Here is a 16,504-nt window from a genome sequence, read left to right on the forward strand (position 1 = left end):
TATACACATTTCTAGCCCCTCTTTTCTGCCTGTGACTCCTCATATATAATTGAGCCTATGCTTTTTAGATTTTTCTAATTGTCCCCAGACACATTCATATGTACCTGAGCAGCAGGTACATTCTGTGGCAAGAGCCCTAGCTCTGCTACCCAGCTTGTCCGTATCGGGGACCTGGGCATACTGGTGCCCAGCATATTCTGATGTTTCAGCCCAATTATCTAGGGCAGTGGAAAGAAGGCACCGTGATAAGGAGGCAGTGCATCTATCTTGTAAATGAAACGGTGCCGAGGCACCACTGGAATCTGACCATGTTCGTATTATCAAACTTTCGTATCCTCCAAAATTGGATGTATACGTTCAAACCAGCTATTGGAAGCAGTCTCTGGCCTGTATGGTCCGTGACCATACTGGGAATTGTTTGGGAGAATGATAACTAGCTAACACTATAACAGGCTATTTTAACCCCAGAGACAGTCAACTCCAGCGCCTGGTCCAGCCCCTGGAAATGCTGTATGTTGCCCACACTGCCAGAGCATGCACAAGGGGTCAGGAGCTTGGGAACACTCCCTGGCCCAGCTCCTTAGGCCTCTCAGTCCAGCTACTACTTCTGACATCCTCACAACATGAGAGTCTCAACAGACTTTATTTATGTTTCTAAAAGCTGTGTCAATCTACAATTATTTTTTTTCTGGTGCTATGAAGTATAAATAGACTTTAACGCATGAAGATTTAACACAAACCCCAAAAATCTCAGGATCCTTTGTGGCAACACGGGACCTTACTCGTGGGTTGTGATTATAAGACATCTTCTTACAAGATCATGCTACAGGGAGAAACCCATATGATGTAATTGTCTTTACTGGTTTTGGCTAAATCCAGAGGGCAACCTGGAATGTGAAGCTGCCAAAAAAAATGTAGTAAATTTAGTATACAGCCCAAGCAACGTTGTATGCTGTGAATTCCTGATCATTTTAAATTGGATTAAGCCAGCACTGTCACTAAATGAAGTTGTCCCATTCTTTTCCCACTTTCTGATTTTCATTCCTGCCCCAGATCAGTCTTCTGACTGGCATCGAGTTAGATGCTTGTGCAGCTGAAGCAAACTGCAGATCTGATCAGGTTTTTGTTCAGTTACCTTTCAAGACATCAAGTACCTGATCCAGTAAATTCAGTGAAAACTTACGGCAGATTAAGGAGACCATGAAGCTATACTCTTAAACAGGATGAATTTCTCTGCCTTTCAATACATGGTGTATATGTCTTTTTGCAGCGGTAACATTGCAAATAAGGACTCAAACTGTCCCAGGATCTGCTAACTCAGGTTCACGGGTTACTGGCCACCGTCTGCCTGTTATAATCACCCGTTACACGTTAGCGTGTACCTTACCCTTGCTCTGGCAGTTTAACTGTTCGTCTGATCAGCCACTAACGAGTGTTTTTAGAAAATGGTCTGCATTGAAAAAGCAATTCTCCCATTATAATCTTTAAAAAGTAATTTTCTAGCATTGAATTCTGGACTGACTAGGTGTTCAGAATTTTCTGCTGTCATGCGGAGACCCTTCAGCTAGCTCGACTGCCACAAACAGTGAAGCTGCATTTAACTACTCCTCTGGGAACTAATGGATCTTGTCAGCATACCTCTAAAAATTACTGAAGGGAAGGAAAATACGGAATGCGTTTAAAATTAAAGCCTTTCTAATACATAACCTTTCAAAATATTTTTTTTAGTTGAAAATTTAAGATTTGAATGGTAATTGAAGTTAATGGTAACTACATTTATTTTAAAGACAATTAAAAATTAAAGTCTCAGATCAAGCTCTTCCTATACTTGAAAATCCAAACTCAGCTGTTTAGTATTTTGCTGACTGGTCTATGTTACAGCCTTGATACTCTGGGCTCACTTATCTCACAAACAGATACATATTGCATGTTACTTTCCTCCGTTATCAAGTGTATGAACAGTCAGGGTGTTAAAATCTTTATATATTAGCTCATTATTTCTGTGCTGTTAAAAACACACCTCTATAGCACTTTTTAACATAAAGTTCTTCCAGTTAATGTTTCCTAACATAGAAACAATAAGTTAAAGAAGCCTTTTGTCTCTTGCAGGATATTTAAAAATCAGTTGTATATTTGTGATCTCTGAGTTGGTGTGCATAAACATATATAAATTATGTTAAGAGAATTCAAGTTAGAAAATAAAGTTTGTAGAGCTACTCTTGACACAATGATAAGTACAAGGATCAGAATGTTTTCAGGGTTAGGTTCTTCATGAGGAATTAATTAGGTAAAAATATTTTATAGGTTAATATTGAAAGTTCTTAAAAGCTATTTCAGAACAATTCTAAAAGCGGAAAATATACAGTATAGTTCTGCTCTAAACATCAGTTTACTATATAGTCTGTATTTAGTAAAGCAAGTAAATAAATCAATATACGCACAATTTGAAAACAAAGTGGAAGAACCTCATTATGAATAATACATATGTTTTGAATAATGTATATATTGTAGTTTTGGTTTAAAAGACATTTGCAACAGGAAAATTATCTTGTTAACAGGTATTTTTACTATTAAAGGATATAATTCCATCTAGTTTTGCTGAATCATGTTTTTGTAATATCTATTTTACTACTATTTACTTTCTGATTCCTGCAGATAGCTTCTTTAAGAATCAGCATTTTAGCAATATTGGTAGTATTTGCATCAGACCATTTGCACTGTGAAAGACCACCCAAATTAACTGCACGAACTACTAGCAATAATTAAAATTATAGTTTTAATTGTAGCATAATTTTAAAATAATCACTAGTTATAATTACAGTATGCAAACCATTAGTTAGAACTCTACACAATAGGAATAAAGTTATTAAGTTAAAGCTATCATTTTAAGGCATTATGTTTTCTGAACCATTAGGATCAGTACTACATAGTAGCAATGTACCATAGTCCATTACAAAAGAAATGTACTTTCTGGTTGCTCTGGTGAGCAAGTAATGTATTAAACCGATCTAATACTTAACAGATGTGAACTATGTTTCTGTTTTCATCCCATGCCAAAAGCTCAGGCTAGGACACTGTATTTTAGAAGCGTGCAATTCCTTTATTTTCTGCAAGGGGGAACTCACACCTCCTTCATATTCCACCTCCCTAAGGCTCACAGTTAATTCTAGTAATTTCCCCCTGTTTATTACACAACTCTTTTATACCGTCCTGCTCCTCCCTTGCAGTAAACCCACCTCCTCTCCGCAACCAGTAGCAGGTTTCAGCTCCTCACGTGGGGCAGCAGTGGAGCATGCTCAATAGAGAGAGACTAAAAACATGGAGGGATCAACTCTGCAGCTCCCAACACAAGTCAAGTCTGCTCCTACTGCTGTTGGACTTAGAAGAAAGCATATATATGCCGGTGAGTGCATATTTGCTCCACTTGGGCCTCTCCTGCTGCCAGTACAAGCCCTACTTTCCATTCCCTAATGGAGCCCAGGACCTTTCACCATATTATTGGTTATAGGTTTTTGATGTTTCTGGGCTTAGGGTACCTTCTGTCCTTCCCAGGTGAATTGCAGAAGAGGGAGGAGAATCACTGTCGCTTATTCATGGAGGCTGCAAGTACTGGGCCTAAAAATTCTTACGCTATTACACAAAAACGAAACTTTGCTTTTTTTTTTAAATCATATTTTCCTCCCTTGACTTACAATTCTTTATATTTTCCTTTCTTCTTGCAAACTTCTTTCTTTCTCCACTGTTGATCTATTCAGTTTGGACTCATCAATGTGTCTGGTCACCACAAACAGTGGGAAATATGGCTGCTGTCATACCTTAATCAAATAACTAATGCAGAGCTATGTGGCTTTGTCACTAATATATGGATGATAATAATGTAGTTCAGATTTCATTGCCACAGACCTCTTGTTTTGTTCACCAACAGAAGTTACAAGTCTCTGTAATCGCTATTCTCACAACGGTGATTAGCTCTCAACCCCCTGTAGTAACACCTCCTGAACAGTTTAACTGAGCTTTTAATTCTGCTGAATCCATTTGTCTATCTGTAATGGCTTTTGTCTCTAATAGTCTATTACTTAAGACAACTTAAGGTATAAATACACATCTCAGGAGGTCAAAGAATATTAAAATAACTGCTGAGTACTTCCAAATGGGAGTGATGGTGAACTTGTTCTGAAAACCATGTTTCCAAAGCCCAGGAGACATTAGTTTTATGTTCTGCAAACATAATTTTTTTTTTCTTTCAAGTAAAAACTTGAGTTCACAAAGTAAGTATACATTGATTGCTTCAGTTACGCTTTGGCTAGACTAAGGTCTTTGTGTTTGTAACGTACCATGTCATGCCATTTTGAATTAGTCTTCGAAGGAGCAAAATTGGTACTTGCTAAAATCATAAAAAAATGCTTTCTGTGCCAGCCTACACAAGCTATGAGCAGCAGAACTGGCATGGCATCCTGCACCCTTCTGTCCCACTTCCTTAAATCTTCCTGTGGCCCAGTTATGGCCACTTTGCTCCACCTACATTTCCCAGCTACTGGCAGGTCTGCGGTTATATGGGTGGTGTTAAGGTCTGGAAGCCAAGGAGATACTAGTTTGGTTTTACACCTGTTGTCCATTGAGTGGTCTTTGTGAAACCTTTAGGAATTTATACTTTCGAGATCTCTGTCTCCTTGTTGAATGTGGTTGGAATTAGCAAAGTGCTAGTGCTGGGGATGGATGTACAAAGTGATTATGTAGGTATTTTTATTTTTTTCTTGGAAACTAGAAGTAATGATAGCCAAACAAAGGTTCACTGAACTTCATCAGTAATTAGGAAACATTTATTCTGGGAACAAATGTATTAGTTTTCAACTTTATTTTTTTCAGAAAGCCAGAAACACAAGAAAACTTGCGAGTATTTCTCAGCTATATTAAGAGTACAGTAATACAATATTTGGTAACAATTTAAAATGTTAATTTTTTTCTCTTTTCAGGAATATCCAGCATGATTACAGAGCAATATGCAGATGAGTAGGAACTACACAGAATTAGAAAAAATGAATAATGCAACATGCCAACAGGAACAGTAGATATTGTAGAGCAGCTTAAAGAATTATGTTGACATTGTAACGTCATATTTTTTGCACAATTTTAAAGTCTTTGTATAAAAACCAAGGACAGCAAAAATATATTTTTAATTCAGAATTCAAGAAGAAAGTATTTTTAAGAATAATAAGGCCTTGCTTAATGTGAAAGAAGTATGGAATTAGTTTCAAATTTGAACTTTACTTTGGAATTAATTTGTGCCCTTGTCAAAAAATAGAGAGCAGTGGCGTTTGATGTGTTCTAGTACTGTCTCTGGCCAAAGTGTGATGGGGTCTTTGTGTCCTCAAAGGTGGCTGTAAATCCCAAGGCCCAGACTCTCACTGGTGTTTCAGTTTCACTGGGAGCTCCCCTGGGGGTACCTGAACACCTTTGATTATGTGGCCATAGGGGTCTGCCCTTTTTAACGGCAGGGTAAAACCTTGGCCTTTAACCAAACCTTGGCCTCATCCCACCCCAAAGGGGGTATGACAGGCAGGCCTCCGTCCTGGCAAAGGCTGACCGCCTGCCCCTCGTCCTGTGGGTGACCACCTTCGCCTGCTACCTCTTGGTGCAGCTTGAGGGTGAACATGAGGGCCCTGCCTGCCCACGGGGGCCAAAGCAGTGCTGTCAGCACATCGAGTTCGTGGGGAAGACGGTGCCGATCCTGTGAGAGAAGGTATCATGGCTGTGCCCCCCGCGGCCTGTGGAGGATCGGGAGGGGAAGGAGGCGAGCTGGGACTCGGCCCAGGTGAGAACCGCCGGTAAGTGAGCGGGGACGGGGAGACCTCTCCGTGCCCGTGGAGGTATGGGGGAGGGCACCGGGAGCCTACGGGCCACGGGAGCCGCTCTCACCCGGCCAGGGGCGGCCGCTCCCCGCGCCGCCTCTGGGCGGGCTCTTTCCTCGTCGGGGAAGCGAAGGCCGCCGGGCGGCTCGAGGAGCGGCCGCTGAGGGGCGCGGCGCGGAGCCAATCGGAGCCCTCATAGCAGGAGCCAATGGGGGCGGCCGTGACATGGCGGGAGCCGTGGGTGGGGGGCGGGTGCGCATTAAGGTAGAGGTGGCACCAGCGGCGCGGTGCCGGCCCCTCATCCCGCATCTCCCGATCCCGGCCCCCGCAGGCATGGAGCCCTCGCAGGTTGCGATCATCGGCAGGTAAAGGCTCTCTCGCGGGTAGGTGCAGCGTCCCGGGGAGGAGGTGCCGGCCCGGCTCGGCCCCCGGGGGCTCTGGGAGCAGATGCCCGGGGACGCGTGAAGGGGCTCGGGCGCCGTCTCGGCGAGGTCCGGCCTGCGGGGAGGTGGGTTTGCTGCCTCAGCGTGGCAGGTGAGGCGCTGCCTCAGCTGTCCCTGCCGTTGCAGGCGTCAGATGCCGCAGCGAGGTGCTAATTCGGGGCAGTCGGTGGGTTTCGGTGTGTGGAGTCTGCGCTGGGGAGAGCAGAGCTGGGGCAGGGGAACAAGGCGAGGTAGGTCTGGCCAGCTGTGGGTTAGTGCTGCTGCTGGAATTCAGGAACCTGGGGGGGAATGCACCTGTTTGGCTCATTAGAAAGAGTGTTTTTGCTTAAGTCCCTGACAGCTCTGTGCTACTTTAAAAAAAACAACCCAAAACAAACAACAAACAAACATCCACAGCATCTCTACTCGAAGTAAGTTGTCCTTTAGGTCTGAAAGACTGCTGCCCTTTTTCATTGCAATGTTTTGTGTGTGTGCAAGAGGAGTGGAGAAATCTGAGCACAGCTTTAAGATCCTGTTTGTCAACTATGTCAAGAAACTCCTAAGTTTCTCTCGGGCACTCCTACAGTAATACTTATTTGCCGCAAGATACAGCGGTATTGCTGACTTGTGTGGGAATGCACTGTTTCATCCTCTTCTTGAGCTAAAACTGAAGTTCTCTATTTGAACAATAATCTGGTGGGGAGAGGAGAAAACCTGCCAGACAGTAACAGCCCCCTACTCACTGCTGCAATTCTGTGCTAAAAGCGTGGGCTGCAACAAACTTAGCAGTGAGGCCGCTTGAGGTCTCGGGACATGTGTTTCGGTGCTGTCATGTGATGGTGACAAAGCTGGCTCATACCGGTGGCGCTCGGGGAGCTTTTATTCGCCGTAGGTGTTAAAGGGTCGGGAGAGCTGGACTTATTTTGTACGCTCTGTAGTTCAAAAGAAAAATAAACCCCACAATCCTAAAAACCTGTATCGAAATAAAAGAAAAAAAATTTTTGGTCAAACAATTTAAGGAAACAATTTAAAAGTGCAATTTGAAGAGGTGATGGTAACTTATAAAGATACTGGTAGCTCAGATATGCTTGTTTAAGTGATCTGAATGCTTTTATTTTAGAAATACTTGTCACCCAGGAGCCTACAGTAGCTAACAAACCTTGACCCATACCTTACCTTTGTCATAACTGTGCTTGTTCTGTAGTTTGCCTGAGAACTTCTGAGGTCTGGGCTTAGTACAGTGAAGTTGTGTGTGTGTTTTTTGTTTTAAATGGTAAGTTTTGAGTGAGAACTTACTGTCCGCTTAACAACACTAGATGCAAAGTTTCACTCTTTTTTTTTTTTTTTTTTTTGTCCCAGTGGTTTCCACTGACTCCTGCTGTTTCCTGAAGCTTCCTGTTTTGTTCCTTTTTTTTTTTTATATTTAAACCAAAGGCTGTTTTTTCTTCCTCCTTTTCTCATCTGCCCTGTTGCTTTATCTCTGACTCTTACTCTCCTTTTAAGCCTTTATTAATGCCCTAGTGGCCTTGCATTTTCCAGTGGCCAGAGGTTGCTTAAGTTTAATGCTAAAAATAATGATCTTGGAAATGACAGGAAATGCATTTAATTATCAAAACCCCCACTCTAACAGTCATGGGTATGGAGTTCTGCTCTTGTTTTTGTGAAGGAGTTGGGTTTTTTTTGTGATCTTGGGTTATTTAAGCTTACTACACTGTTCCTCAGTGCTTCTGGTTGAAAAGACTGATGCTTGCTATAAATCTAATTAAATTAAAACCTGCATTGCTTTAAGAGACATAATAAAATTGTCAGTTACTGCAAATTTCCTCTATGTATTTCTCAGTAATGTGACTTCACCAAAAGATGTAGGCAGACTGTTCCTGCACGCCTCTAACATGGTAGGGTGCTTCATCTAAAAATAAGGGTAGCGCTAGAGGTTCATAGGTGGAAAAGCAGTACCAAACCCGTAGTTTGTTCTTTTTGTGGTTTGTGTCTTTTTGGGTTTTTTTCTTCCCCCTTTCCACATGCTTATGGTACTTCCTGAATTGTAGAGGACCCATGACTTTCGTAGCTGGGCCTGAGGTTTTCTGATCATCTCTGAAGTAGGATCCTGAACTCTTGGACCAATGGGCTGGTGTCTGTCTTTAAAACTCATCTGTTCAGTTCATAGTCCAAAATTTAAAAAAAACCCCAAAACCCTCTTTAATTTAATTCCATGCACGAACTCCAGGTTAAGATTGCAGCTGACAAAACTGCTGATACTTGAGACCAGTGTCCCAAAGTAGTAGTTCCTACTGTTTTGAATTCTGCTGTTCTTTTTCTGTTTTGTCTTTTTCTTCCTCATTATCTTTCTTCCAGGTCTCAGAGAAGCTGCTACACAGCTAGCAAAGGATATTTCTCTGTTAGAGAGAGATTTGTTTCTTACCAATATGTAACCAATCTTTTAATCAAATTTTGAAGAGTCCAAGCTCTGTTTTCCTTCTTGCAGTGCTTGTCAGACCCCCTTCCCCAAAATAAATGCTGCTTTATTAATTGGCTGATACTTATTTTCTTTTCAGTGGACTCATTGGTCGCAGCTGGGCCATGGTGTTTGCTGCTGGAGGCTTCAAAGTGAAACTTTATGATATTGCACAACAACAGCTAACAAGTGCACTGGAAAACATTCGGTAGGTCACCTGACTTGAAATGACTGGGATTGTAATGAAACTGGGATTTCTGTAATTATGAATGAACAGCCACATCTTACTATTTAAGGGAACATAGGTTTTAAGCTTGGAAGAAGGCTTTAACTTAGAAGTACAGGTCTTGTTAAGATCAGAACTATGCTCCCAAATATCTCAATGACACTTCTGAAGAGCACTTTAATTCTTAAGTAGTGATTTCAGAGCTTAAGTTTAGATACAAATTCTTGAAATGATGTTTACCATGATTAGGTTATCTATAGGCTAAGCTGAAAACGAACGTAAGAGTTTTTGCATAGAAAGACAACAAAGACTTTCAAAATGGAAGTAGGTTAATATGGATCACTGAGGAGCCCTGCTACAATTATTAGTATTTTATAACTAGAATTTTTTTAAATTCTTAAACTAGTATTTTTCTGAGTCCTAGAAGAACAGATTCTTAGTTCCACTAACGATGCAACTACTGATCAGTTATAGTAGAGGCTGGGAAGCATCTTTAGAAGAAGCAAATTTGAGAGCATGAACACAAGAACGATCGCACTGGTTCAGACTAGCAATCCTCCAGCCCTTTACTCTGTTGCCCCATGGCACTACGACTAAAGCCACATGCTTTTGGTACACGACAGAGCTACAAGTTCAAGTCCTGCCTGTCTGCTCCCCTCCCCCAACCTTCAGTGCCTAGAAGTTGCTTATGTATTCAGTAACTCTAACTAGATTTCTTCCAATTATTTCTCTAACCTTCCCTTGAACCTGTGTAAATCCTTTTGTGGCCTCCTTGCCAAAGGACTTTGTGTTCTGCAGGTTTACTGCTTACTGTGTGAAGAGCTATTCCCTTTTGTTTGTTTTCAACCTGGTTCCTCAGTTGCATTGTTTGGCCCCTAGTTCTTATGTTAGAAGGGACAGTGGCTGGTTGGTTCTATTCACCCTCTTCTTGCTGGACCTGAAATACAGCTTTTTAAATGCACGCTCTCTCTAAGGCATATATAGAGTGATTCTGTGCACAATCTTATGTTGCTGTATCACCATTTCATTCTAAAGTTCAGGTTTCTTCATGGTCAGCATCAACCTAAATGCGTCAGCCCTCCCTTCAATGATGCCTTGGAGTGAAATGTGTCAGCTGGTATGGGGACTAAGCTGCACCTAAAAAAGGGTTGTGGTGTGTTGCATCCTGATTGCTTTCTGTAACAAGGCTTACAGCAAGGAGGAGTGACTTCAGGAGCCCCTTGTAGGTCAGTTTAGCTGTTGGAGTTTAGAAGTTAAACAGTATGTGATATCTAGTGAGACTTGCTAAACAAGGCTTGATAATGAAAGAGGGGGAAAATCTATCTCCTACAATTTCTTTTTTTTTTTTTCTTTCCCCAAACCTCTCTTTCCAGATAGGCGCTAGTCAGACCAAGCATCTCTGTTGCTACACCGAGATGACAAACACCTTTGTTTTTTTGCAGAATTGCTGTCATAGCGGTAGCCATGATGAGATTCTAGATTATTGCAGAGGGGGCAGTTTTGCAGTCTACGTTACTAAAGACAGCACTTGCCCCTAATTTTTTCTTTTTCTAATAGCGAAATGAGGACTTTAGCCTTCCGAGGTTTTCGGCTTGGAAAAGTGAAGCGTAAAATGTCATGTGTAATAGGGTAGAGTGCTATTTGGGTGTGTCTGTACTGTCTTATGCCTGCATGTGCTGTCCCATAGGAGTTCAAGGCAGGTTTTGCCTTTTACATAAGGTGTTCTTAACTCAACTTATAATTAACTTGTGTATCTTGGCTGTTGTAGCATCCTAGTTAAAAAGCCTAGTTTCAGGACAACGTAGTTTTTGTGACAAGAATACAAGCTGTGCAGTTTCTTCAACCAGTATTTTAATGATTGTATCTGTCAAAATATGGTCAAACTTGAACTCCTCTGCACTGATTTCACAGCACACAACCTGCACTAAATCTCTTTGAGTTACTGATATGATACTTGTGTGAGAGCTAGAGCTTGAGTAGGTAATGAGGGCTCACAGGAGAGAGCAACTGACAAAGCCAGTTGGTGGCTACTTCTCTGGACTTGCTGGGATTTGCCTTCCTTTTTCTCTCCAAATAGGTAGGGCTTCTAGGGAAGTTTTTAGGCTTAGGGTTTTTGTGGGGTTTTTTGTTTTAATACTGAAAAATATTTGTTCCACTGTAGTCTGCAGTCCATGAACTTTTAGTGTATGGAGGTACTCTACATATTAAGGAGAAACTGGAGTGGACTGTTTGTAGTTTCCCTCTTCTAAACAAAAAAAAAAGTGGGATTTGAGTAGTAAACAACATTCACTTCTAAAAGGAGATGATACTCCTTTGACAGAAATGATACTTAAGTATTTATTAACTGTTTTATGTGACGGACTTTTAGTACATTGACTTGTAACTCATTGTTCTGAATTTATATAAAGGGCATCTCAGGGTTCATTAACCTAATGAATTCAATTCTCACACAACAGTAGGTGGGCAGCAGGGGTGTGTAGTCCTGCAAGAGGACTGGAATGAGTCTGGGGTGGACCTACAATGACCATGAGAGCCTGCATGTATCTGTATGGAAAATCTGAAATGTACTCTAAATTTATTCAAAACACTTGGTTATGGGTAAAAAATAAGATTAAAATGTGGAATTTGAATCTACTGAAACAAGTGGAAATACATATCATGTTGCCACAATATCAGTAGACCAGATACAGAAAGAAAAGGAGAGTGTGTTTACTAAGGCCTAACATGGTGTGATGGATTTACTACCTACCTACCTGTTGCCAGACATGTGGCAGTCAGTGCCCTGACACACAAAACGATCTCACATTGGATTGAACTGGGTGTACCAGTGGCATTATTAACCAGCGTCTGCTCTAATGGAACAACCTTTTGTTCTGCTGAAGAAACAAACTAATTAACATCTTTATGCCACACTTGACCTACTGAATACATGCTGTAGTAACCTGCCTTGGAAGATGTAACTTTTCATATCTAGTATGCTTTCTTCTGAGTCAGTGTGATTCTGATTTGAATACAAGATTGATAAACTTTAAAGTAATGAGAATTGGAAAAACAAGTAGTACCCTATTCCTGAAAGTAATCCTAAAACACATGATGCAGAAATGCTCTAGTGCATGCCCCCCTGTCGTGGTTTAACCTCAGTCGGCAACTGAGCACCACACAGCTGCTCGCTCACTCTCCTCCCCTGCCCCAGTGGGAGAGAATCAGAAGAGTAAAAGTGAGAAAACTCGTGGGTTGAGATAAAAACAGTTTAATAATTGAAATAAAATAACATACTACTACTACTAATAGTAGTAGTAATAATAATAAGAATAATAATATAAGAAGAAGAATACACAAAGCAAGTGATGCACAATGCAATTGCTCACCACCTGCTGACTGATGCCCAGCCAGTCCCTGAGCAGCGGCCCCCCCCAGCCAGCTTTCCCCCAGTTTATATTCTGAGCATGACATCACATGGTATGGAATATCCCTTTGGCCAGTTTGGGTCAGCTGTCCTGGCTGTGCCCCTCCCAGCTTCTTGTGCACCTCCAGCCTTCTCAGTAGAGCATGGGAAGCTGAAAAGTCCTTGACTTAGTATAAACACTACCTAGCAACAACTAAAACATCACTGTGTTATCAACATTATTCTCATACTAAATCCAAAACACAGTGTTATACCAGCTACTAGGAAGAAAATTAACTCTATCCCAGCTGAAACCAGGACACCCCCGAAAAACCTTTACGATTCTTGTAATACGTAAACTTTTTTCAAATAGTTACTGTGCTACTGTTCTAAACATAATTATGCTACTGATAAAGACTGATTAATTACAGTGGAAATGCTGTATTTTTTTCCCCCCATGTAACTGGTTCATGTTTTGTGTAGAACAGTTTTTGCATGTATAATGAAAGACTATTGCAAGGAGAAAAAGTTTAGATGACTTTGAAGAGGACACTAAAGCTTGGATATTTGCGCGTGCATTCTGTGATTTCTTTCTAGAAGTAGATGCTGGTTAAATATGGTATTTACTTAGATACAAAACTCTATCTCCTGCAGGACACAGGAGCAGGTAACTGTTTTTAATACATAAAAACCAAAGTTATATGCATAAAGGCTATAGCAACTTCAGAAAAAAAATCGTAGAAGATCTCAGGAAGTAGTCTGTGATAAAATGTAAAGACAAGATTATTTTTAAAACTGCATTATTATATTCAACTGCACTAAACAATAAATTTATACTAGAATCTCTTTTCTATCTTCTGATCCTTCCTTTCTTCTCTTAGCCCAAGTAGAAAATTTTTCTGGGACAAATTGAAGTTGACTTTGTGAAGTGGTAGTTGTATCTAGGGATATGGGCATATAAAATTACTATTGCTTCTTTTATTGCATAGATACAAGTGAAATGCAATAGTAGTATCAAAGCATGAAAATATTTGGTTGGAAGGGAAGCAACTTTGACCCTCTCTTTATTAAATTGGGACCCTCTCCCTTAGATTTAAATTAATTTAAATTAATTAATTAAAATGAAATTATTAGTGGGTTCCGTTCTTCCAGAACGGACTTCTACAGAACTCTGCCTTCTGAAAGCTGATATACGGTGCTAAGGTTGCGTGGTACTGAATCTAAACTCAAAAGTGAGGCTGTTCAGTAAGAATTACTTGTATGTCAGCTTTATCTGACTATATATTGCTCTTCTGCATGGTTCAGAGATGTTAGGCCTTTGAAGAGTTGGAGCCAAGCAGTCTTGAGATCAGAATATCACACTTCCTCTCTTCATTAAGTATTAATTTAACCATAAACTTTATTGGACTTGAGCAAAGTGCAATATTGCACTAAGCAACCTTAACTTTTTCTGTGCTGTAGGACCACAATTGCTATGAAAAAGAAACAAGATGCAGGGGCTAGGAAAAAAGTAGTAGCATTGCTCTGACCACCCCTGGCCAAGTGGAGAGAAGTACCTTAAGAGTTCTGTACTGTTGTGAATGGGGATCTGGAACTTGTAATGAAGTGCCCCATGTGTGGCAGGCTGCAAGGCCAAGGAAGTAAACCATATCTATGCCAATGACTTCGTTATAGCCAGAGTTTTAAAAGACTTTCCCCCGCTGTAACTCAAGCTCATCATCTTTCTCATTCCAGGAGGAGACTAGTCTCTAGAAAAGACATTTAAATGTACATTACTTCTTGCTGTCTGGTGCCCTCTTATGCTTTGTTTTTATAAAAAGGGAAATGGATTACTGGATTGGTTTTGTAGCATGAGGAGTACACTAATACAGGCTTCGCTCTCTTTTCCTAGCTCATGGCATGTTCTATGGCTGCGTGGTTAGATGCTTTTCCCAGGCTGGCTTCCTCTTCCAGTCTCTGGTCTGTATTGCTGTATTGTATTTGTATCAAGGGCAAAATGCACCTTGGCTTAGGTCTTCCTTGATAGTTTTATATATCTCCTTTGGGGGGACACCTTCTAAGTAGACAATTCTTATCAAAGTATATTTTGATCTTGAGTGCCTGACACGGGCACATGAAGCTTGTGCTAAATCATAGGCTTGATTCTACCTTTCAATTTTATCCACACACACCCCCCACCCCCGCCCCGAAAAGTGTAATTAACTAGCTAGCGAAAATTGCTTCATTTGCAGAACTGACTAGAGAATGTGTTAATAGGCTTTGGAAGGGGATAGATTCTGTCTTTGCAAAGGTTCTGCCTGGCCATTCTGTAGTCGAAAACACCTCCAAAGGGAAATATCTTCTCACCTCGTTCCTGTGTGGCAGCCAGTCCCTTGGGCAGCTAGAACATATGATTTAAATAAGACCAATTTTTTGCAGTTACAAAGGCTGTGTTTTGAGAATGGTTACAGTGTTGACATTTGCCTGGTATGCAGAAGTAACAGGTTGTCCAAAAAGCTGGTGAAATCTCCATCCCTGAAAGCTTTCAAGGCTTGGCTACACCAAACCAAGGCTAACCTCATCTTGTATTAGCAATAGTTCTGCTGCAGGTGCAAGCTGGACTGGAGACTTCCCAGGGCCCCTTTCAGCCAGTGTATCTGCGACTGTGTGGGAGGCCCAGGTTTCAGGCTGGGTCTGCATGGTCAGAAGCAGGGATGTGAACTGTGGGTCTGTATTGTAGGTAGGCCAACTTTGGTTTTGGTGAGAATTTCCATCTTGAACCTAAACTTAAAACAAACAAAATATTAAGAACCACAGAAAATGCTTCCTAGCAGGAATGTTTCCCATCATAAACTTGTCAGTTCTGGTGCCAAAAGAATCTTGACAAACCTAACGAGTGAACTTATTTAGCTCACTAGATCTGGAGACAGCATTGGAATTGATCTTCTAAGGGTCAGAAGTGACTTGTAATGAGTTGCAGACCCTGCTCAGACTCAGCAATATTGGCGACTCTGCATTTACCATGGAAAAACATAATGACTGTAACTGCATTTTCCTGTTACAAAAATCTTTGCTCTCATTGCAGCATCTAGTTTGTGTAATGCCAGTATAGGCATCCTGAGAGTGCTATGGCTGGAAAACAGTTGGTGTGTGTGATAACTTTGATTGGCTTTTGTGCATCGCCATGCTCTTAAGCTATGTCCCAGCTCTTCTGTAGTCCTTTGCTTTGTGCCTCTTCAAAACTGTGTCAAAGGCAGATGTGTAACTGTCCCTTCTTAATATACTGCCATTGCTACGGATGAAGTGCATTTGACAGCGCTGGATCTCTCTTGTCTGGACAGAAACATACATACTTTTGTGGTCCAGCTTGTACTGCTGTTTCAAGAAGATGTAATGTGTAATAACTTTTCCATGGTGGTGTGTTGTGTGCTTACCTTTAGTCTGGGGAAAGCAGGAAGACCGAAGGTGATTGTTAATGCATTCATATGGCCAATTACAACTCAGTATTAGTCACTTACTGTTCGGCTGTTGCATGTGTGGACAGCGAGCTGGTCCCAGTGTCAGGGGCTTTCAGTTGCCTACTTGGTCTGTGTGTCTCAGGGTAGGTATATGGGGCTGGTGATGGTTTGGTTTTGGGGTTTTTTTTTGCCATGCCAACTACCCTCTCATTTATCAGGCAGCACTAGATAGCAGTCTGGTGCCATGACTGGTTAATGGTGGTTGGATGAACTTGTGAAGAATAATATTGGTGGTGTCTTTTCTTCTCGCCCTTCTCTTTGCTGGTTTGGACAGTAAGTTTGTGATTAAGTGGTCTTTAATCTTGCAAGTATTTGCTTGTTGCAACAATGTGTGCTGAATAGTGTGACTGCCCAATAGTAGCTGTGGGTAAAGGTGAGGCAATGGGGTGTGAACAAGGTGTGTTAAGTATTAGCATCACTTGCAAGGTCCTTCTGTAAAAACTTTTAGAATAGGATTTGTAACCATGAGCATCCCAGGCAGTTTATGTGATCGGGAGTGTTGTTATAGATTGGGTGCCTTATCTTGAAGCAAATACTGGCTCAGTTCCCAGAGTAGTGTTGACATGGGCAGTCAGGTACAACAGTAAAACTCTGGAGGTAGAAGTGTGGGCTGTAAAAGGAAGTAGTATTTTCTTATGGATGTGAAGTCTTCATTCTTCAAAGACCTTAC

General features: G+C 41.3%; 1 protein-coding gene across 4 annotated transcripts in view; it reads left to right on the forward strand.

The window, feature by feature from the left end:
- Positions 1-5,636: 5,636 nt before the first annotated feature.
- The window catches only part of CRYL1 (crystallin lambda 1), a 62,997-nt gene continuing 52,129 nt past the window's right edge, over positions 5,637-16,504 (forward strand). For 2 of the 4 annotated variants that reach the window (XM_076328123.1, XM_076328125.1), the window contains exons 1-2: positions 5,637-5,812; positions 8,827-8,934. In XM_076328123.1, the coding sequence (XP_076184238.1) occupies positions 5,652-5,812; positions 8,827-8,934 (269 nt within the window). In that variant the 5' untranslated portion in view covers positions 5,637-5,651. Of the gene's footprint in view, positions 5,813-6,091; positions 6,233-8,826; positions 8,935-16,504 lie in introns of those variants that run through there. The other 2 variants (XM_076328124.1, XM_076328126.1) reach the window with 2 other exon arrangements.

Source organism: Aptenodytes patagonicus, chromosome 1, assembly GCF_965638725.1.
Source record: "Aptenodytes patagonicus chromosome 1, bAptPat1.pri.cur, whole genome shotgun sequence".
Classification (NCBI taxonomy): domain Eukaryota; kingdom Metazoa; phylum Chordata; class Aves; order Sphenisciformes; family Spheniscidae; genus Aptenodytes; species Aptenodytes patagonicus.